The sequence below is a fragment of the Drosophila sechellia genome, chromosome 2R, assembly GCF_004382195.2.
Source record: "Drosophila sechellia strain sech25 chromosome 2R, ASM438219v1, whole genome shotgun sequence".
Lineage (NCBI taxonomy): Eukaryota > Metazoa > Arthropoda > Insecta > Diptera > Drosophilidae > Drosophila > Drosophila sechellia.
In genome coordinates, this window is record NC_045950.1 from 15,244,622 (window position 1) to 15,265,509 (window position 20,888).

General features: G+C 41.8%; 3 protein-coding genes across 31 annotated transcripts in view; 2 read left to right on the forward strand and 1 right to left on the reverse strand.

The window, feature by feature from the left end:
- The first annotated feature begins 356 nt into the window (after window positions 1-356).
- Window positions 357-14,409, forward strand: LOC6609898. Of its 26 annotated transcripts, none has more exons than XR_004361301.1 (17): window positions 357-392; window positions 1,372-1,726; window positions 6,824-7,299; window positions 7,437-7,559; window positions 8,368-8,469; window positions 8,534-8,713; window positions 8,916-9,125; window positions 9,651-9,862; window positions 9,923-10,340; window positions 10,556-10,582; window positions 10,792-10,998; window positions 11,097-11,523; window positions 12,410-12,569; window positions 12,638-12,745; window positions 12,809-12,964; window positions 13,164-13,781; window positions 14,024-14,409. XR_004361301.1 is itself a non-coding variant. In XM_032714823.1 (16 exons), exons 2-16 carry the CDS (start codon window positions 6,811-6,813, stop codon window positions 14,027-14,029), a joined length of 2,838 nt encoding a protein of 945 aa, XP_032570714.1. In that variant the 5' UTR covers window positions 6,369-6,549; window positions 6,756-6,810; the 3' UTR covers window positions 14,030-14,117. The 26 variants fall into 26 exon arrangements, 7 of the variants coding, with proteins under 7 accessions (XP_032570714.1, XP_032570713.1, XP_032570718.1 ...); XR_004361294.1 differs by lacking the exons at window positions 357-392; window positions 1,372-1,726 and adding an exon at window positions 6,369-6,549 and having other exon boundaries at window positions 6,756-7,299; window positions 13,164-13,176; window positions 13,535-13,781; window positions 14,024-14,116; XR_004361302.1 differs by lacking the exon at window positions 357-392 and having other exon boundaries at window positions 1,350-1,726; window positions 6,821-7,299.
- A 52-nt stretch (window positions 14,410-14,461) lies between these two features.
- LOC6609899 (cytokine receptor) lies at window positions 14,462-16,375 on the reverse strand. The gene is made up of 2 exons (XM_032714830.1): window positions 15,340-16,375; window positions 14,462-15,271 (listed from the first exon to the last, which is right to left on the reverse strand). Exons 1-2 carry the CDS (start codon window positions 16,332-16,334, stop codon window positions 14,479-14,481), a joined length of 1,788 nt encoding a protein of 595 aa, XP_032570721.1. The 5' UTR covers window positions 16,335-16,375; the 3' UTR covers window positions 14,462-14,478.
- Window positions 16,376-17,139: 764 nt separating this feature from the next.
- LOC6609900 (mitogen-activated protein kinase kinase kinase kinase 5) overlaps window positions 17,140-20,888 on the forward strand; it is a 48,143-nt gene continuing 44,394 nt past the window's right edge. For 2 of the 4 annotated variants that reach the window (XM_032714262.1, XM_032714263.1), the window contains exons 1-2: window positions 17,140-17,266; window positions 17,884-18,231. In XM_032714262.1, coding sequence (XP_032570153.1) covers window positions 18,106-18,231 — 126 coding nt within the window. In that variant the 5' untranslated portion in view covers window positions 17,140-17,266; window positions 17,884-18,105. The remainder of the gene's footprint in view (window positions 17,267-17,883; window positions 18,232-20,888) is intronic. The other 2 variants (XM_002034514.2, XM_032714264.1) reach the window with 1 other exon arrangement.

The window sequence follows — 20,888 nt, forward strand, 5'->3', positions numbered from 1 at the left end:
CAACAAAAGAACGTAAAGTGAAATAAACAGCAACGTTTGTATGTAAAAAAAACCGATAATTTGTTTAAATTTTCTACATTTATGGAAGTGAAGGTTGTCTTGGTTGACCTGGACTAAAGCGGAAGTTTTTTCGGATTTTTAATTATTATATTACTTATGTTAAAATTTCGTAGTTCAAAAGTTCAACAAATTTAATATAATAAAAAATATATTCTTTTCCGAATTTTTTACAAACCATGTTGCACAACATTTGCAGGGAGCAACAAGTGCCTAAACATGGCTATCGATACCAAGACTACAAATATCGATATATTCCCATGCTCTCTCTCCTACTCTTTTAACATTAATGTTATGAGCGAATGTTATTCTCTCTTTGACATTCAACGAGTAAGGTTGGTGTTCGTTTCGTTCGCGGATGAAAAATAAAATAGCGGCGGCAAAGATTTCTTATTGTTCTAGTGGTCAACAGAAAAAATAAACATAAAATAAAGAAAAGAAACAAAAGAATAAAACGAAAGCTTATTCGATAAGCGTGTGTACGTTGTGCATGGGAAATTTGGCAACAAACCGCTAAAATATTTGTTGAACCGCAGCAAAATATTCAAAAAGCATTGCAGAAATATACAATTTAACATATAAACTGTGCGCGCGTGTTTCTGTGTGTGTGTGACTATGTGTTGCTTGTTCTACAAAAAACAATTTATTATAATGCCGAACTTAATTTGGAATTAAAGACTGCCGAAAAGCAGCGTTCTTCATTGATGCTGCAAACAGCTGATTGTGTCGCTCTCTCTCTTTTTCTCTGCAGCGGTTCTAATTGTTGTTGTGGCTGGGGAAATTTAAATGTTGGCCAAGTTTAAATAGAAAACCACTAAATCGACTGTGTGGCCCTGTAGTAACGTGTCGGTATAAACTAGTAAAAACTAAAAACGGGTAGTGCAGTGTAAAGCACACAAAGGCCAACGGACAATCTACATAATTTGAATGTTATGATTTCTTATCGAAGACATTCAAATATAACAAAGAAACAATCCCAAAAAAACTTTTATGAGCAAGCGGAAGCAACCCACTTCGACATTGAACTTAAGTTTGAATACAGCACAGGCGAACTTGAATAACTCGATTGTATTTTATTTAAACTTGAGTGGCTTCCACTATTCTGTTTTTGATTATCTGTAACTTGAGTGGCTTCATTCGATTTGGATTTAAATATTGTGGAATTTTTAACGCATTAATACATTTTTGATTGTAAAATGCCAATTTCACATATAAAAATTAGTTTTACATTTTTTTAACATGAAATGGAAATATTTTTAATGCTTGAAACCCTGTTTTATTGAACAAAAGATCAATTGTGTCTTTCAATTTTAGTTAATTTTACGGAAGTTTGTAAAATTCTTCACGCGTCTACTCCATTTGCCTCGCCTCCCCTCTTCGCTTCTCCTTTATCGCCATCTTCGCAACGAACAAAGTGACAAAAACAAAAAAAAAAAAGAGAAGAACAATAACCAACGAAAGAATTTCATCATCAACGACTATCTTCTATCTCGCTTCAGCGAAATAGATAAATAATTTGAAAAATATTAAGTAATAAAATTCGAAACGGCATTATTTTTGAGACAAGAATAATCGGCAGTGTTTTGGTTGAACTTTTTGTTGTTGGCACTAAATCGAAATTCGTAGGAATATTATTTGCTAACGTGGCCTTAAAAATTCGGTCAACCGTGTGAGTAGAGCATATAAAAATTCAGTGAAAACACCATTTGTTTACTATGTGTGCCAAGCTTTTCCGCCCGCCACCACCCCCTTTTACCAACCACCCCCCTCTCCTTTATCGATTCGCATTTCGCACAGAGAAATTTCTGGCCCTAAATTACTGGCTCTGGAATTTAATGAAACTTTTATATATTTGGCCACCTATGTTACTCACGTGCAAAACATACTGAAATACATGCACACATGAATACCCACAAATTGAGCAGGGTCTATAAGCTTTTTGTCACTAATCAATCACGGGGTATTTGCATTTTATAAATATGTTTCCTAACACCTGAAAACCAAGTACATTTCGGCCGACAAGTCGCAGAATCAGTGCTAAAAAGCTATTACATATGTGGTTACGGTTACGGTTGTGATTTCTCCCTTAATAATGCCATCAATTTTTACTTCCACGAACCACGCAAATTGCAACACACTCATCCTGCGGATTCAACAACTATAATTACAACTACAAATTGCGTTCTTTGTGATACGGTAAGTGAAGCAAACACTTTTTTTCCTCCAAAAAGAAAACGCCCCATTTTTCCGCACATCCTTCTGTTGAGCTCAGGGTTTGCCCAATTTTGGGCTTGGCTTTTATTTTGGGTGTGTTCCTAATGGCTCTCCATGAAGACGTTGCGGCGATCCTCCGTGCGATAGAGGCCCAAATTGCGTGCTTCGTCCATCTGCAACCCTCGTGGTTCTGGTTTCGTATCTCTCTACACCCCTGGAAGCCACCCCAAAATGTGGAAACTGTGTCACTGGCTGTTGGCGCTGTTGAAAGCCAGGAAAACTAGGCAGGGAAAACTGTGCACAGGGAAAAACAACATCAAGTATCTCATTTATTATTTAATATGAAATAAATATATAAATAGGGCAACATTTGAAGGTATAACGGAGAAAAAAATAAAAAATTCATTTATATTGAATTTGGTAGTATGTTTTTGCACTAAGAAAAAGTTAAAAGCCTCATTACAAATTAATAAAATTTTATTAATACTTAAACTTTTTCTATACCAGTTTAAAGTTCATTTTTCGACTGCTACATTTCATGACTAAACTAATTAAGAAACAAAACAAAAACTTAAGATATTTTTTTGCTCGTGTAACTGCCTGCATTTTCCAACCCCTCCTGGCATTCTCTTTACTCTTTGCTCTCCATTATTTTCTCTTTCGCATGGCGCATCCTTTGCCGGTTAAAGCTTTTCCTCGGAAAAGCAACTTCCAGGAAAAGGGAAAATTATGTTTTTGGGTAAACAAACAAATAAACCGTGTAGTGTAAGCACTTTTTACGATTCTACTCAGATTTTTGTTTGGCACTCCGGCACGTTGACAAATCAATGCGCGGGCCCTACATTATTTAGTGGTTGCCCTGGCAACCCTGGTCCTCAAATGGGTGACCAAACGTGGTCAAAACAATTGGCCCCGAAGTTCAAATACCTTTTGGCCAGCCGAAGGTAAATGCGGTTGGCGAGTAAACTGGCCGCCGACTATATTTGCAGGCCAATCATTCAGATAAGGAATGGAAACCCGGGAAAAAATCAATAAGCCGGGGGCAGGAACTTTCCTCGAGTAAGATGCGTAACGCCTTCGACTGACTAGAACTCATATTCACAGAGCGAAAATCGATGCGTTCTCGGGACCAGTTTGAATCGATAAACGAGTTTTTGAATAGGCCAAAGTCGAAAGGTTCCGAAACGCTGTTTGTCTGTCTCGGAGAGTTGTGTAAAATGGGTTGTGCTGCCTTGCTGAGCTGAACTTTGGCTGCCAGCAAAGTGAAACACGCAACTGGCCCTTTCCCCTTTGACCTCTGACGTGGTCTCTTTCAGTTGCGTGCTGACATACGTTTGTATCTCGGGATCAAGCTGCGTATGCTTAATGTCTTTTGTTGCAAATCAAGCATACGCCCTGTCTGCGCTCGCTAGCCACTTACTTTCGCATTTCCAAATTTAGCCCAACCTTGACACTTTGAAGTGGCAAACACGACGAAGTTCGGTCGTTGATATCGTTGCCATAGGTTAAGAGATTAATCGGGCTGTATTAAAGTGCAATTTTATTCGTAGGCTCTTCATGCATGGATGACTGATTAGAGCATTCTCGACGGCACGAGTGCACTTAAATCAATGGGTGTAACCTACCTAATAACTGCTATGACAAATTGTATGCAATCAATTCGAGATGATGGAACTACTTATTTTAAGATCAATTGAAATCCAAGGTCTTGGACACCCAAATTGAAATACCTAAGATAGTCCGCTCACTTTTGAATTTGAAAACATTAGCTTTTTCTTTGTTGTACTGTGTGAATCTGAAGCAGCGCCTTATCAATTTGAATGAAACATATAGCACTGAGCATTCACTAGAATGACATCATGTATTTGAAACTGTTCGCGGTGTCGTCATTTGACATATTTTATTAAACCATTAAGGGAGCAAGCCGGATAGCCTGTTGCTGTCTTATTAGCCAGGTGCCAAGATCCATATCGAGTCATAATGCCAATTCACTAATGGCTATTAAATGCGATAAATGCAAAGAGTGTGATAAGATAAGGTGGCTCAAGTGTGTTCCCCTGTCTAACTTTTCGGATTTGAGTCATTATATATTATATTTTGGCGGCATTCAGGCCTGTGGTTTGGTCTATTCCGATCGCCGGCTTTGGAACGTATCGGTTTGAATCGGCTTGGATTGGATTGGATTACACAATCTCTATTTTTAGCTCTGGCGTGGTAACGGAAATCATTTTCAATATTTATTCGCATTTGAATGTGATTAGCAATGCGCACTTGGTGTGCATCTCAAAATGTTTGCCCACCGAATATCTTAGCTTGCTAAAAAAAGTACTGAGACCTCAGAAAACAAAAAAGTGGGCACTAAGAATGACGCAATTTGTAGACGTTCTCCACTCGGAAGGCTGGGGGCATTCAACCCGAAACCTCTGACCCCCTTGAAGGTTTGACGGGCATGGCAATTAAAACGGAAGTACTGGCAACCTGTTGCCGTTGCCCAAGCCCATCAAATTCGAGCTTGGGAAGCGGGCTGGCCAAAAGCCACTTGGCCAATAGTTTGCATGTGCCGCACACTTCGCATTAATTAGCCAGGCCCAGCGGCTCTTCTGGGAATACAAACTATTACCACACCGAGCTTTGCACATCTTTCACACGGCGGAAAATGGTTCATATGGGTGGATTATTTTAATGAGGAGTTGGCTCAGGGCACTGCAAAATATGCTAATTAAAAAAGAGTTCTTTTTTTGGGATCAGCTTGTACTTTAATATTTAAAGTATTAAGAGTCTTCTGCATCGTATGTTTTTCTAGTTATATGGCACTTAATGTTTTCCCCAACGATGTGGACACTTTCCCACACGCCCGTTAGATCGCAGATCTCTGTCAATCAGGGGGCAATGGGAACATGTGTACTAGGGCTGATGTTGCACGCCCAAAGGGGGGCGTGGCAGACGGCATTTTCCCCAACGCGATTTGTGTGCGCTTGCCAAGGGCTAAAAATAGTCGCGAGTACTTGTTGCTCTCGTAATCGCCCTCTCGCTCGCACAGAACAAAACCCCTCCCTCCCCATTTTCACGCCCCTCCGCGGCGCCCTTGGTGGCCACATAATGGCGAGGGGTCAATAGACGACGTGCCAGTGGCTGAGAATGCTCGAAAAGTGTTTTGTACTTGCTGGGATTGGAGAGTGGAAAAGCAGAAAAGCCAAGTGGAAAATCAGTGGCGCAGAAAGTCGAAGAATGTAGCGCAGGCAAAGAAAGTGTGCGTTAAATGATTATAAATTTTAATAAAAAATTGCAAAAGTGCCTTTGTGCATGGAAAAGTAGTATTACTATGATGGTAATTAAAATACATATACTTAATACCTAGCCTCTATTAGTTACATTAATTTTTTCCAGTGCCTATAAATGGCGTGCGTAGTTGTGGCGAAAAAGAAGCGAAAATAACACTGCCATTATTATTTGATATAAAACAGATAATCGCCAGCATAATAGTGCTTTTGTTATTGTTTTTCTATCGCCAAAAACGCTTAGCGCATTTTCGTATTTTCGCGAAAATTTAGCAATGAATGGGAATGTGTTTTCAGTATTAACTGCAACAAGTGCCACAGGGGAGTGAAACGAAAACATTTTCTATTTTCCCCCGCAAGATCCATAGTCGAATGCCAATTCTCTCCAATGTTTTCTAATAAATCCGTGTAATACAACCACCAGTAGCGGAAAGAACGAAACAAACAGTGATAGGTCTAAAAATACAAGCAGAACAAACATATTATAAACAATAAGGTGAAGTCGTAAATAGTGTGGCGTTCCTCAACGGAAAATCAGCCTTACGTCATCGCTTTTCCTTCTCTGTCGCGACCCAAAAAACTATGACGTCAATAAATGCCAGAAGAATGGAATAGTTGGAGTCACGAACAACCAAATGGATAACAAGTGTTCACATCTCTGACACGAGCTACAGGCGCCGGCGCAGTATCTTTCGCTCGAATCCGTACTGTCGGATACAGATTCCTTTGCATCTGAGAATGACTCTCGCCGCGGAGAGGGAAGATACCCCAAAGATACCATCCGATTCGAATTGATTTGCATGCGAGCAGTTCATTTCAGTTGAGTTCTGTTTCAGTTCAGTTCGGTTCGGTTTAGTTCCGTTTTCAAATATTTCGATTTTTCTTTTTCAATTCCATTATTTGTTTAAAGCAAGTACATATTTTAACCAGTATAAACAATCAAAGTTGGAAATATTTAAACGATTATTATTTCTTAACTTCCTGCGGATTGTGTGCTTTTGTGAGTGGCCAGTTTTTCAAAACGTTTCATATTTTCCCCAAAGAAAATTGTACAAATTCTATAAATAGAATACGGGGACGGTTGGGGAGGAGGGGGATTAAGATCTTTCATGGCTGCCACGATACACAAATTCCTCTCATCTCAACCCATTTCGGAGATACTCTCGCCAGATGAGAAACACCTACTAAACGACTCTATTCCCGCAGAACGATAACGACGATGACGACGATCTGTGGGATTAACTCGGCCTGGAACTGAACGATGGATTTAGCAGATCAAATCGATGACTATATCTGTTCGTTCGAGGGACTTGGTGACTTAACAATGGACTCCCTGGCCATCTTCATTTTCCTGTGGGCCGTTCTGGCCCTCTTCTCCGTGTGGCTGATCAAGCTGCTCTACCACAAGTATCTCAACAAGGACAAGTCGGCCAGTGCGGCCAACAGTCGCCAGACGAGCGTGGCCCCCACATCCGGATCACCCTCGTCCGTCGCCGGCAAGACGGAGAAGCGTCTCTCGGAGCCGCGCGATCTCCTGGCCACCAAGAGCAAGGTGGAAGGCTTGGACTTATCCAAGCCTCTGGGCGGCGCATCCGGAGGTCGAGGACGCTCATCAGCCTCGCCGTTGAATACCGCTGGTGCAGCTGCCGTCGGTCCACGTCGTCGGGTAGTGCGTCAGAGTTCCACTGGGCCAGAGAACCGCAAGAAGCGCTATGTCCCACCGCCGTCAAATGTCGTGGGTCCAGAAACGGTGAGAATATAAAATATTTCAAACCAAACCATACACATTTATATAGATAGAAAAGAAACATAGTTCGTTTGGATGTTTACACTTTTAAAGCACCATTTAAACTAATCAACTGATCTATATTTACCTTTAATCTTTAGAGCTCCGTCACCTGGACCAGCCAGGTGTTCCGCTGGCTTTATAGCGACCTGGTCATCGTCAACGAGCTGCTCATGTCCTGGGTAATCGCCATCAACGACACGCTGCGCAAGTCTGTGGAGGAGGTGAGTCTCAATCGGAGGATGGCTAAATGACATCATACGGCCAGCAGCTTTGACATCATACACGGCCGTCCGGGCTCTGATGTCATGGCTGAGCCCGACTTGGTCTTTATTGGCCGGGCATTAACCTTTGTTCTTGGCCCGCCACGACATTCAACTTGAAATCGATGTTCAGCTGCTTCGGCTCCAGCTCTTTCCCTTTCGCCGTCCAACTGGCGAACTGGCAACTCGCTCAGCCGTAACTGATGTCAAAACGCGTTTTGTTTTCAGTTTTCTATACCGTGTAGTATTTAGCTCGACGAGTTGATAGTGTTCATTTACAAAATTGTGACAAGCAAAACTAAATGATGAAATCTGAGAAATAAGCTTGTATCTGATTTTATAAAGTGTGAAAAGAAAGCTATCTTAAGTAGGTCACCTATGAACTTAATTTGCATACGAAAAAACTATTTGATTGATTGCTATTCATATGCTTTTGTTATTAATCACAATTCCAGTGAGTTAATCTAAATATTTAATACTTTATTCGGCTAGAGGGTATCCAAGTGCCTAATACATGATTTTGCCTCGCTTGCTTTCCTCCGATTTGCTTTTTTATCGCCTTTTACGTGATCGGAGTCAGTCGAAGGCCAAGGTCGGAATTTAGTCGTTAGTCATTATCCCGTCTCTGAATTATAGCCCCAAAAAACGCACTCTGCTGTATTACGTAATTCGCGAATAAAACATCCAGCGATGGAAAGGAGCCCATCTGTTTGATTGCGTACAAGTGGTTAATACATATGTACATACATATATTCCTTCCCTTTTGCAGCACGGAGTGGCCGTTGAAGTGGTTCGAGTGCTACCCGACAGTCCTGCCCCCGGATTGAATAATATATTTTGTAATTGCGATGAAAACAATCCCGCTGATATGGTAATTAAATCAATTTTCTTGCCAATTGGGACATTAATCACTTGAGAACCCCGTATCATCACAGCTCATCACCTTTGACTGCGATGCAATGCCGGTGCTGCAGGTGAAGACCTTCCGCCAGAAGTCGGGCAAGGTGGAGACCTCCCACTACAAGGTCACCGTGTCTAGGTTCCGCGCCCGTATGGCCATTCCCATGAACTACAACAGTCTCAAGGGTGAGATGCGAGTGGAGGGCTATCCGGATGTGAGTAACTTTTCCAACAATAAAGAAATAATAAAAACAAATCAGACAACTGATTAAAGTTTGATTAATCTGAAAGTGAACCTAAAGTAGAGTAAATTTGTATGTTTAATTAGTAATGACTTGTGCTACTGTTTCGACACAATTATACACCAATACCAAGAGCATATTCCATACTAACCAAAATTCTACTCTTTTTTCAAAGGTTCGCATCGCAATGAACAGCGTGGGTGCCATCAAGGCAATGGATCAGGACGAACAGCAACTGCAGACGGTGATCAGCGACATCCTGACGACGGCTTTGCGCGACACCATCTATCCGGTGGACTTCTCCATCTACTCCACCTGCCCGAGGGCCGAGGTGGAGCCCCTGGACCTGCCCGTAATCTATCCCGTTCACTATGACTCGCTGGCGGTGAGCGTCGGGAGCAGTGAGAAGATGCCAGCTCCCGTATTTGTGGCAGTGTTGTGTTTATTGTTCTTTGTACTCCTGTGTCCTGGTACACATGTCATCGCACACAGAACTCGACTTGAGACTATCTGTACAGTGTTGTCATCCAAGAAAACAAACAGACACTTCTCATTGCTCCCGTCCTCCATTGTGTTTATGGAATTCGCCTTTCGATATCTGACTTTCAGCTCATCGCTCGTGTTTCCGTTGACAATTCGTTTTGTTACCCCCTATGATCCCTGATGATCCTGGAAAGTAAAAAGATCTATCTTTTGCGCTCTCTCTTTTCAGGGCAACCAATACTTTCAATATTATTACAATTTCTAGTGTCTGTCACGCATTAGTTCTCAATTAAAGGCGAATTTCATAAGCCCCTAATTCCGTCTTTTTATCGCTCTCAGAACGAAGTACCTCTTCCCTGACTTCTATCTTTTCTCTGTCTCTCACTGCACTCACTCATCGCATGTTGTCCTCCTACAATTCACACAGCACAACATGGAGCACCACATGGGTGGCGTGGGATTGAGGGACTCCCAACACATGGTTTCCGGCCGTCGGCTGCTGGTGAAGATCGTCAAGGGCGATGGAATAAGGGATGCCCAGAATCCCTACGTGGTCATCGAGATGGACGAGCCGGCCCAGAAGAACCAGACGGGCACTCAGCGCGGCAGCAAACCCTTCTGGGATGAGCACTTCCTCTTGTAAGTGCTCACTGATTTCATATTGGCCACAAATAGTAATGTTTTTCTTTTCTATTGCAGTGAACTCTCCCCTCAATCAGCCGAGATCCTGTTCGAGGTGTATGACCATCCGGTGATTGCCTCAGATCCGCCCAAGTTTCTCGGTCTCGGCCTGGTTGGAATCGATGAGCTGGCCGTTGGACCCGCATCCACTCAGCTGCTGCAGCTGCAACCGCGCCCCTATGAGACGCAGCCCGTTTCGGGAGCCATCACCGTGGACTTTGTGTTCATCGAGGGTGCCGAAATCCCGGCGGGCGCACGTCCACAGCGTCTCAAGGAGGCACTGCGTCTCAGCACACCGGCCATTAACGAACACATCCGGAATGGAGCGGATCTGGCGGATGCAGCCGTAAGAGCTCTGCAGGATGGAGCGCTCTCGAGCAGCGGAAGTGGCGGACAACCCAGCAAGAGCACTTTGATCATCCACAGCGTGCAGCGGGTGAGTGTGTATGGCAAATATGGGTTCACGGTTGTTGTGGAAACACAATTCTTCTGGCAAAGATTCCGAGAATAAAATAACATCCGTGACACCCAATTTTCGTTAGAGGTTTCATACATTTCGTGCCCTCCTTTTCCGCATTCTACGGTTTTATAATTTCCTTTTGTTTTTCTTTACCTTTATTTCATTTCATTTCCGTCTCTGATCCCGCCCAGAATTCGAGCAGCCCGAATGCATTTAAGGTAAACACCCAGACCTGGTCATAATTTCTTCAATCGTTCTTTTGAGTTATCTGAGTTACTGCGTCTCTAATCCCGCCCTCATGATGGTTTTCAAGTCATGTAGGCTAGTTAGTATTTAAGCCAAGCTAATTTCAAAATGTTTCTCGTTCTGTTTGCTCTGCCTAACCCCCCAAAATGCGCTTCTTTAACCAAATCCTCGAACCAATCAGGTCGAGTTGAACAGAGATGGCCAAATCGAGGTGACCGATACGGCGACGGAATTGGATCAGGCAGTGGCCCAGGCTTTCGAACGGGCAGCCAACGAGGCACAAACCGAGCTCGAGCTGGAGCTGGCCAAGGAGGAGAAGGCCAGCCAGCTGGGTGAGCCTCTCATCGATTCAGGTAACGGCACCGTCAACGAGGACAGCACCGCGGAGGTAAGTACACTGAGTTCACTAAGTTCACCGGCATGGCATGCAGTTCGAGTTGAAAGCTAGAGAAGATCCCGCATTAATAACCGTTGAATCACTTGCAGTTTGGCCAGCCCAATGCCGCCTCATCGCCCAATGGCAGTAGTTACCACAACAACTACAGCCTCAATGGCAATGGCAACTCCAATGGCGCCGGTTCGGGCGGATATAACAGTCTGCCACGGAACGGTGGTGCCCAGCAGCTGGCTCAGCACTCCGGATTATTGGAGGGCCACGACGTGGTCGACGATCGCGGGCGCAGCAAAAAACGTAATTTCTTTGGCACCCTGAAGAAGCGGCTCAGCCGCTCCAAGACACGCACCCTCTCGGCCGATCAACCTAATAATAACAGTCATAAGTCACTATCAGCCACCAACTCGAATACAACAACAGCCACCGGATTCCCTCGAACAGCCACCGGAACCCTCAATGGTGATTCTTCCCGTTCATTATCTGTCGATCGTGCCACTCTGTCCAAAAGCAATTCACTTGGTAATTACCATCCAGTCACAATCCTCCGCCAGTGTCCACGTTTTAACTATTTTAGCTCGGCTTAACGCACATTTTTTGGACAACTTCTGCATTCTGCTAATAACTGTGCGAAGGAATATCATATATCAAGTTCACTCCATTTAGATCAACTATTAACTGCTTATTGCACTGCAAAATCTTTTATGTCTAATACTTATTTTAAGTTGTTCATATTTTTGGCTCTCTTAAAAGCGTTCTTTTTAATATATAATTGGGATATTCGCTTTATAATTGAGGCTTCAGCCTCATTAGTAGTAGTTATAAGCCATGATTCAAATCATAAAATCATTATTTTCCATACATCACTTTATATCTCATTAATAACTTTAGTACTAAGTGTAAATTGCTTTTCTCCCTTAATGTTTAAGTACCCCAGATATTGTACCATTCAAAGCTTGTAATTAACTGTTTGGTAATCTGTATCTGTACTTGTATCTACATCTGTTGTCTGTTTTATCTTCTCTCCCTTAACACAATACCCATCAACTGCTAACTGAACTGTGATCCACAACACGAATCTGTATGTATTCCATGGTTCCGACACACGCACATGAAACACCTATTTCAACAAAAACTTAACACGGTTGAATATTTTTGGAATATTTTGTAAATATTTGGGCTTATTTTTGGAATTTGGCTTTTGAATTTTCTTTTTATAATCTTTAATGTGACTTGGTTTTGATTATTTCTCATACTCCTTTCCTTTTTTTTTTCTTTTGTTTATTTTCATATATGCAAAATATGATTTGATGGGTCCTAACGGTTGCTTGGTTTGTGTGCCACTCTCAACTTGCCACATAAAAAAAAAAAAAAAAAACAAACACACACTAAAATTAATAAAACACAGGACCACGCATGGGCATTGGTCACTCCATCACCGACCACTCACGCCGCTCCTCAATTTCAGAATCCTCGGCCATCTCAGGCTTTTCCTCGGCTAGCAATAAAACCTACGTGCACGAGGCCTCCACCCTGGTGCTGGAGACCATCGAGAATGGCATAAAGCGGTGAGTTTCGATCGAGTTTTTGCACTTTATAGATTCTGATGGACCTGCTTTCTGTGCATGATCTTTAGCCACTTCATTGTGCCTTTGGCCATCGCCCAGAGACCGCGCTGGCGTCGCAAGGGCACCAAGTTGCACATCTACAACGATCACACCTTCATCGCCAAGCATTTGAGCGGGTAAGTTTAAAGCAGTAAGCATTAGTTGCATGGAATACAATTTACAAATCCTTTCCATTCCAGAAGCGGTCTGCAGTGCTCCATCTGCATGAAGTCCATCCCGCGGAGGCCCGGAAAGCAGGGCTACGAGTGCCGCGACTGCCAGCTGATTTGTCACAAGCAGTGCCACATACGGGCACCACAAGCATGTCCCAATCCCACGGTGCTCTCCATGGAACTGTAAGTGCATCTGAATCTCCGCCAGCTTTTGACCCTTTTCTCTGCCCGATTTGGATATTTGAGGGAACTACAAACTCCTAACCAATACCCAATACTAATTTATTGATTTCGTTTTATTTTTCTCTTTCCACACACCACAACACACGAAAACGCACGCACACACACCCACCCAATAAACAAAACAAAAAAATAAAAACAGAACGTCATTTCCGGTACTCACAGAGAGAGATATAAACCTAGTTAACTAAATCCTTATTTTGTGACCAATCCAATCATCTGATTACTTATTCTTTTGTAAAAACCTTGAGTCCGCCTAATGCAGTTTGATATTTACCAAGAGCAAATTTTTTGATTTACTCACTCCTCTGAATTGGCGTCAGAAATGGAAAATTCGGCTTCGTTTTCCGGCTTCCGCTAGCATCCCATACCCAATCGCACTGTCACCTCGCTTGGCCACGCTGTTTCATTATGTGTATATACCTTCTGGGCACTAATTCGAGCTCTTTTTCTCATCGCACACCACACCAAATACAACCAAATATCACCGACCAACCCACCACTTGGACACAGGATGGCCAGTGAGGAGTAGAAAGGTCTCCGACACATCACAGCATCTTTAAAGCCAGTTAAATACCATTCTTAAGTGCTCCCCAAGCGATGTGCGAGTTCATTCTGACGCCATATATATATTTCAAAAAAACATACACCATCCTCCTTCGATTTGATAGAAAAACTCCAGGGTTCTAGATCCGTTCTGCTGCAGTTTTGAGTGGTTCGCGCATTTTCCAGTTGACCCTTTGGCAGCTGGAAAATCGGGGTAAGCTGGCAACGCATTCGCATGAAGTTCCTTGTTCTGCTCCACTGTGTTGTGTACTAAATTAACACTCTCTTCGATTTTGATCGCACTACGATCCATACTAATGAAATACCTTCTGAGGATTGTTCAGTTTATTCGTTCAGATTCGGCCTAATACTGTTTAAAGCTTGTTTTCCAATTGTTTACCATTGATTGCACTTGTCTAGATATATCTAACGTTCGTTATTCTCTTATTTTCACAGAACTAAACTCAATTCAGCGGCGGCAGACCGCAGCATACGGAAGCTGTGAATGTGGGGAATACCCTGGCAACCAGCCGAGAAACCTTAATCGAAATAATACCCTAGTTACATAGAAGTGAAGGAGCTGCGCAAACCATCTTCTTCTGCTATGGAAATCCTCGATACATTACGTTATTTATTTATACACTCACGCGAACACAACACACACATGTGCAATAAGTTCTTTGGATTCGTTTTTAACCCATTTCTCCGTGTCAACGTGCTCGAGCCCTTTGATATTTTGTATTTTCTACAAACACGAATAATAATTGTACAAAATAAAAGTGAATTAGGGTTTTTTAAATTAAACAACAAATTCGGTGAATCAATAAAGTTGTGATCACTAATAATACCGGGTATTTTTCGAAAAGCAGATAGAATGCGTATAGTTATTAAAAATTTAACTTGTTTTGAGTTTAGGATCCAATTGTTGTTGTGCTTAACTTTTGATTCATAAATACGTATGAGTTAGCAGCGCTTTGCGAATATATTATCTCATTAGAATCCGTAGGAAGTGTTGGTATGTTCATCACAGCTTTGGGCGAGAAGTTTCCGGGAACGGCGGTCTGCACAAAGGAGCTTCTCTTCCTACCATCGCACTCCTTATTCGGATCCACTGACTTAAACAAGATATCAGGCACGTCTACATCGATTTGTGCCATATGTCGTAGCTTCCGAATAAGAACATATACCGGTGCAATCAAAACCACGATGATCGCGAAAGCAAGATACAATGATATGCTAGAAACTTTTTCGTAATCCTGGCGACTCATCCACCTGCGACTGTGCCATTGCATTCCACCGCCAGTATTATTCATATAGTTTGCAGTCACAGCAATATTTGGCAGCACCATGGATCCTTTGAACTGAAATCTATGCTCCGATGCGTTCAGCACTTTGAACTGGATGAGCTCGTGGTCATCGCAGATGGGCAAACTATTGACAGTAACGGGACACCAGGAGACTGTGTATCCAACGAGGTCAGCCTGTTCCATTGGTGGCTGCCATGTGATACTCTGATTATCCAGGTGGTACCACAAATTTCTGGCTTGGTGTCGTAAGGAATTGGTTAACATCGGCACTTTCAGTTCGCTGGTGTACTCTGATCTTCCCTTGGAGTTTTCGCTCCAAATGGCTACTGTGGCCGGCTTGGTGGCATCCCAATCCCGAAACAAAGCGGAGTTGTTGCTCAAGATGGTAGCTGTCTTTCTGTAAACAGAATGATCACTTTTTCTTATTAGTTTATCAGTTTTATTGTATTTATTTATTTCACTTACTCTTTGCCGGCTGAAACGTAATACGTAAAGTTCGGTCCGTTGAACTCCAGTTCGTCCAGGTGAAGCCAATACACATACAGATTTCCATTTTCCGGCTGGTGGAAGAATCCGTTTGGTAGAAACTTGGGAGGTCGATCCGGTGTCCTGGCCTCCGTTACGAAATCTGCGGTCTCGATCTCGGGCGACCAGGGTGATTCCCAAAAGGGATATCGACGTGACATACGCAATATATAGGTCTGGTGTGCGAACGATGGACTTTGAAAAAAGTACCACGTATAAAATGGATGTAATCTTAGATACATCTTTTTCTGGATAAGATACTTCTCAATCCTGGGGTTTTGTGGCAAAAACCATATTCGCCATTCCATGTTTTCATTATCGGGCGGATCGAAAGGACTTGGCCAAATTAGATATAGTATGTCGCGACTAGCGGCCACTATATGTATTTTATATTTGGGCCACTCCGGGAAAAGGACTTGTTTGTAGCCGAGCTGGAGCTGTAGGGACTGATTGTATCCTTTGTAATCCATATCCACTGTTAAGTTATACTTATTGTATATGTTTTTTGTGGGTATTCCTGGGCAATGGAAGGTATTTTCGTAGGTTTTCAATAAGCACGGAACGCTCGGTGATCTGTTAATGCTCAAGAAGTAGTTTTTGTTGCTAACAAAATAGTTCGCATCGCTGAAATTGCACGATAGCTCAGTTTCGAGAGGATGAAAGTGACATCTTAACTCCTCCACGCGGATTAATGGAACTATGGGCATATACATCTTGGTCACTACGACATCCTGAAGTCTGCAGTACAGCATAAAGTCTCTTATGACGTTCCGTTTTCTGTGCTTAATGGTGACGTCGTCGACTCGATTTGTTTCGACTGTTAGGTTTTGCCAGTCGGATACGGTGAGATCCTGCCATCCCACCGTGGAACTATTGCACCTGCAGAACACTTCTATGGATCCGCCGGATAGCACCGCCGGTGGTTCTGTCCACATGACCAACTCGCAGTTTTCAGACCGACAAAGGTTTGCGGCGAGCACAACCAGCACAACCAGCAGATGCAACTTCCAGCTCATGACTGCGTGGAATGATTGCATTTATTGCATTGATCCCCAGTTTGTAGCTGATTATGGCTGCTCTTTGAGATTTTGCAGCAGTTGCGGACTCCTTATCGCATTTTAATTTTGCTTTTTTGAAGTGTGCGTTTAAATAAAATCAAATGCCCCATTAGCCGCTGTGTTTGTTTTATACCCGTTTCCCGTGTCTTGTGCGGCTTACAATTCTCAACTAGTTCGGGCAGTATAGTTTATTTATTTTTTAATCAAATTTCTTAGTAAGGGCAAGATTAAGGAGAATTTCCTATAAAGCCTGGCTGATTGGCAATACCGAGAATAATTGTAATACATATATTAAATTATATTCCTCTTCAACGGAGGCGTATAAATATTTGATAAGAATGTCTTTAAATAGTCTTAGAATGCCTAGACTAACTTGCCAAATAAAAAAAAAAAAATAATAATTAATAACTAAAGAAACATTGAAGTAGTTTTGAGAACGTAAACTAAAGTACTCCCTTTGCGCTGCTATTAAATGTACCTTCATTTGGATTTAATAATTGAGTTCTTTGAATTTTGAATGTCCTGCAGCAATTTAAAAATTTCCCCCAGTCTGGCAGCCCCCTGGCCAACTAATATCGATATCTTCCTAACGACGGCCCGTCAGAGTTGCCACCGCCGAACGACTAGCGCTGCTATCGATAGGCCCGTTGACAGAGTGCCATCGCTAGCGAGGGGTGAGAGGAACAACAACATTTGTGGGCTGCGCGTTGACGAAGTGCATGTGAAGTTTTTCGTGTTCGTAGGACAATTGTTAATTATCCACTGGCCGAATTTGCCCCGCAATCACGTGTCGGTGTAATAAGTGAACGGTTTGTGGTGTTCAACTTGCGCGTAGCGAAAATCGGAATAAAATTATAAAAAAAAATAAACGTAGTATTTACGCCAGCAACAACAACACGAACGGGCGACAAAGCGACACGCCTCGCGTTGTTGTTTTTGTTGTCGCGTGTTTTTTTATTCGGCAGCACAGCAACTATTTATTTATTTAGGCAATTTCGCTGGCAAAAACAAAAGTGGCCTTCATAAATTCTAATAAAAAGTAATTAAAGTGCAAATGCATTGAGAAGCAAGGAAGCGGAGACGAGAAGATAAAGAATATATGCAGTGGAAGAGAGAGAGCGAATGAGAGAGGGGATTACAAAAAACGAGACATCGTTCACTTGCTGCCCTCTCGCTCCCACCCCCGCGCTTTCTCCACCTTCTTCTCCACCCTGGCCTTTATCAAATTTGTTGTTGCTGCTTTATTTGCTGATTTTTGTTTTCATCGCTTTTTTTTTATTCTGCGTCATAAATCGCGATTATCTAGTTTCGTGTGTGTATCAATTCAATTCTGATCAGAATCTGATTCATGTGAAATGAATGTATATGTTTAATGCATAATATACAAAAGTCCAGTTAACCTTACGTAATTGTGTGTATTTCAAAGCGTCCAAAATGCATCTCGATCCAAAAAAGTATGTAAATTTCGCCTGCTACGTGTGCTAATCAGTCAAACAAAAAAAAAAAAAACGAATAAAGCAGCGTCAAGAGTAAGAGTGCCAATCAAATATTAAAAGTATAAACATCGAGTAAAGAGAGATCCAGCCAAAAGGATTCGATCGCCTCGAACCGAAAGCGGAAACGGCAAACGGATACGGAAGCTGCCAAGATGGCCGCCGCCCACAGCCACCACAATGCCAATATGCTCAGTTCGGACATCTCTCGCCGAAATCCGCAGGACGAGTACGAACTCATCCAAAAGATTGGCTCGGGAACCTACGGCGATGTCTATAAGGTAAGTCGAAATAAAAGCCTTTAGCTCTAGTACAAAGTGGTATTAGGAAGGGAAAGGGAAAAACTTCTAAATAAAAACACCAGCAAACAAAAGGCAAAGAAATTGCAAAGTGTGCTCTTTGGATTTAGAATGTTTCCCAAAAATCCGTAACTTTTTATAGTTTCCCTCACTGCAATTTTTGCATTCCGTCTGCACAGGAAAAAATTATACAACAGTTCATAAATTCGATTAATTCATTTTGGATTGTATCAGGAGGTTCAATAAAGAGACATAACATTATGTAACTATATTACCTTATTGGACTGGAAAGCCTAGGAATAATGTTCCTATTGGATAATTTTTTTGGGCAATTAATCAAGAATAAATTTAAAATATAAATATAGTAAAACTAGTTCTACTCCGTTATGCATTTATAGAAAATGTATTTAGTCACATTTCTCAATTTAGAGTATCATTAATGCTCACCAAGCCACATAAATACTTGCGTTAAAATGTAGAACGCATTAAATCATAAATGAGGAATGTTTTTTACTTCAGTGCAAGACGACTGCATGTACCCCTCGATCTCCCCACCGCCACCCACTTGCAGACCCTCATTTGTACATCTGTTTGCCACAGCATGCTCCTCATTCCTTCACTCCTCCCCCCACACTCCACACCCCTTTCAGCATCCCCTTCCCCGCAAACCCCCACCGAACAAAAATATGCGCAATTTTAGTTTTCCATCTCTTCTCTGTTGGATCGTTCTTTTTATACCATCCAACTTCCATGTTTACTTTTGCTGCCCCGTCGAAGGGAAGTATGACAAATGCCCCGAAACGCCAGAGAAGTTGCCCTTGGGCGGGGGAGGGCGTGGCACGTTGCAATTGTTGTTGCCAGGGGAGGGATTATATGGGAATATATCGGGGGAGACATTATGGTATTTCTCATGTGCAGACCAAGGGTTAAGTTCCACACTTTCCATATGGAATGCCTTTGAATTCGATGGATTTCCTCAATTCGATTTATTGCGTTCTAGTTGGCCACCGAAATCTATAAATCATCAGCTTTTCGAACGTTTTCCATTCGATTAACTTTGACGAAATTGAAATTGATTAAATTTCACATTGCTCATAAAAGATGGGAATTCAATTAGTTTGTGCAGTTTTGAAATTCGATATCGAAGTTTATAGTAATTGAAAATGAAATTCATTGTACTTCAACCAAATCCTGTATATACTGAGATACAATTAACTTATTTTGTTTGAAAGAGCGAATTCATTTATGTTAGACGACAATTTAAAGATTTTAATTTGTAGTAAATGAGAGAATTGATAATTAATTTGCTTTGGCATATTGATAACATGGTTTGACAGCGCACACTGAAATCAATTCGTCTATAATGTGCACCACAATTCTGCACGACATTTGAATGGTTTTTTGCTTGCTTAATTTTGAATGCTTATGTTTCAAATAATATGTGTAGTTTTTGGTTGGCTTATTTTAATAACCTTTTATGTTGTTTTTCTGTAAATTCAGTCAATCATTAGTCATCGAAACGCAAGACTGTTGATATTAGGCTTATTCTTGCTTATCGGACTGATATTGGGACTTGATTCATTTTGCCTCACTTCAATTTATTCGATAAGCAGCCACGCGCTTGCATTGATTATAGGGATTAGTTTTGAATGTGTTATTTATTTATTTATTTATGTTTGCCCACATCTGGTTGGCTCATTTTGCCATCTGATTGTGTCTCGTTTTTGTGTTTTAGAGTCCGGTCCGTTTTGCTTTCTGTATCTTTTCCCCATGTTCCATCCATGAGATGCGTCATGCCATGAGTCCAAAGCCCATGGTTTCGGTTTCAATCCACCATGCCATTTACACTCTTTCGTTCTGTAGCTCCCCCGGCTTTTTACTTCGGTTTTTTTTTTATTTATTTTCACATCGAGGTATTTGGTTGTCAAGGGAATTTATGATGCCACACAACTAGAAAGGAGACGATGGCATTTCGATTCTGTTTACAAAGCGACAAGTTCGCCAAATGAAAAACAATTGGTTTTGGCGATAATTTGCAGTTCGGTTTTCCGCATTGTTTACACTAAGTTTTGGCTAAACCATAATTACACATCGAGCACTTGAAGTGCAGGGCAATCGAAAAGCTCGCTTTTCCCCTAATTTTTTCGCAACTCGTTTCGCGATATCAATTTACAATAGAAATAATAACAGCGAAATGAACAACAATGCGCCCTGTTGACAGGCTATTACGAATGGAATTGGGTTTCCACTGCTCCAATTTGATTGCTCCACCGCCCCCATATGCCACACCCACCTCCAACCACGAATCAATGAGTGAGATTCTTATTAGTGGCACAATGATCCAAAAATTTAGTGCAACGCCGCACATAAATGTTCAGTTGGAGAAAATGGGTGGAGCTTTAAAAATTTATGTGATTCAGTTTTGTCGGACTGTCGACATGCAAATTTAGATGTTCAATTTAACGAATGCAGATGATAAATGAAATATACATACTTATATTTTCACCGAGATTTAAAGTAGAATTTTTCGACTAGAGTGACTCAATTTAATATTACGTGCTTGTTTCAAGTTTATTTAACTGTAATTGGTCATATCGTTCCCGTTTCTTTCATATTTTACCTTTGTTCAATCTTCTCAA

What these genes read in the sequence shown, in the direction of transcription:
- LOC6609898 (XM_032714822.1), top strand. Translation starts at nt 6,811, where the DNA reads ATGGATTTAGCAGATCAAATCGATGACTATATCTGTTCGTTCGAGGGA. An exon ending in TGCGCAAGTCTGTGGAGGAG is followed by an intron (nt 7,560 to 8,367) that starts GTGAGTCTCAAT and finishes TCCCTTTTGCAG; the next exon opens with CACGGAGTGGCCGTTGAAGT. An exon ending in ACGAGGACAGCACCGCGGAG is followed by an intron (nt 10,999 to 11,096) that starts GTAAGTACACTG and finishes AATCACTTGCAG; the next exon opens with TTTGGCCAGCCCAATGCCGC.
- LOC6609899 (XM_032714830.1), bottom strand. Translation starts at nt 16,334, where the DNA reads ATGTGGACAGAACCACCGGCGGTGCTATCCGGCGGATCCATAGAAGTG. An exon ending in TACGTTTCAGCCGGCAAAGA is followed by an intron (nt 15,272 to 15,339) that starts GTAAGTGAAATA and finishes TTCTGTTTACAG; the next exon opens with AAAGACAGCTACCATCTTGA.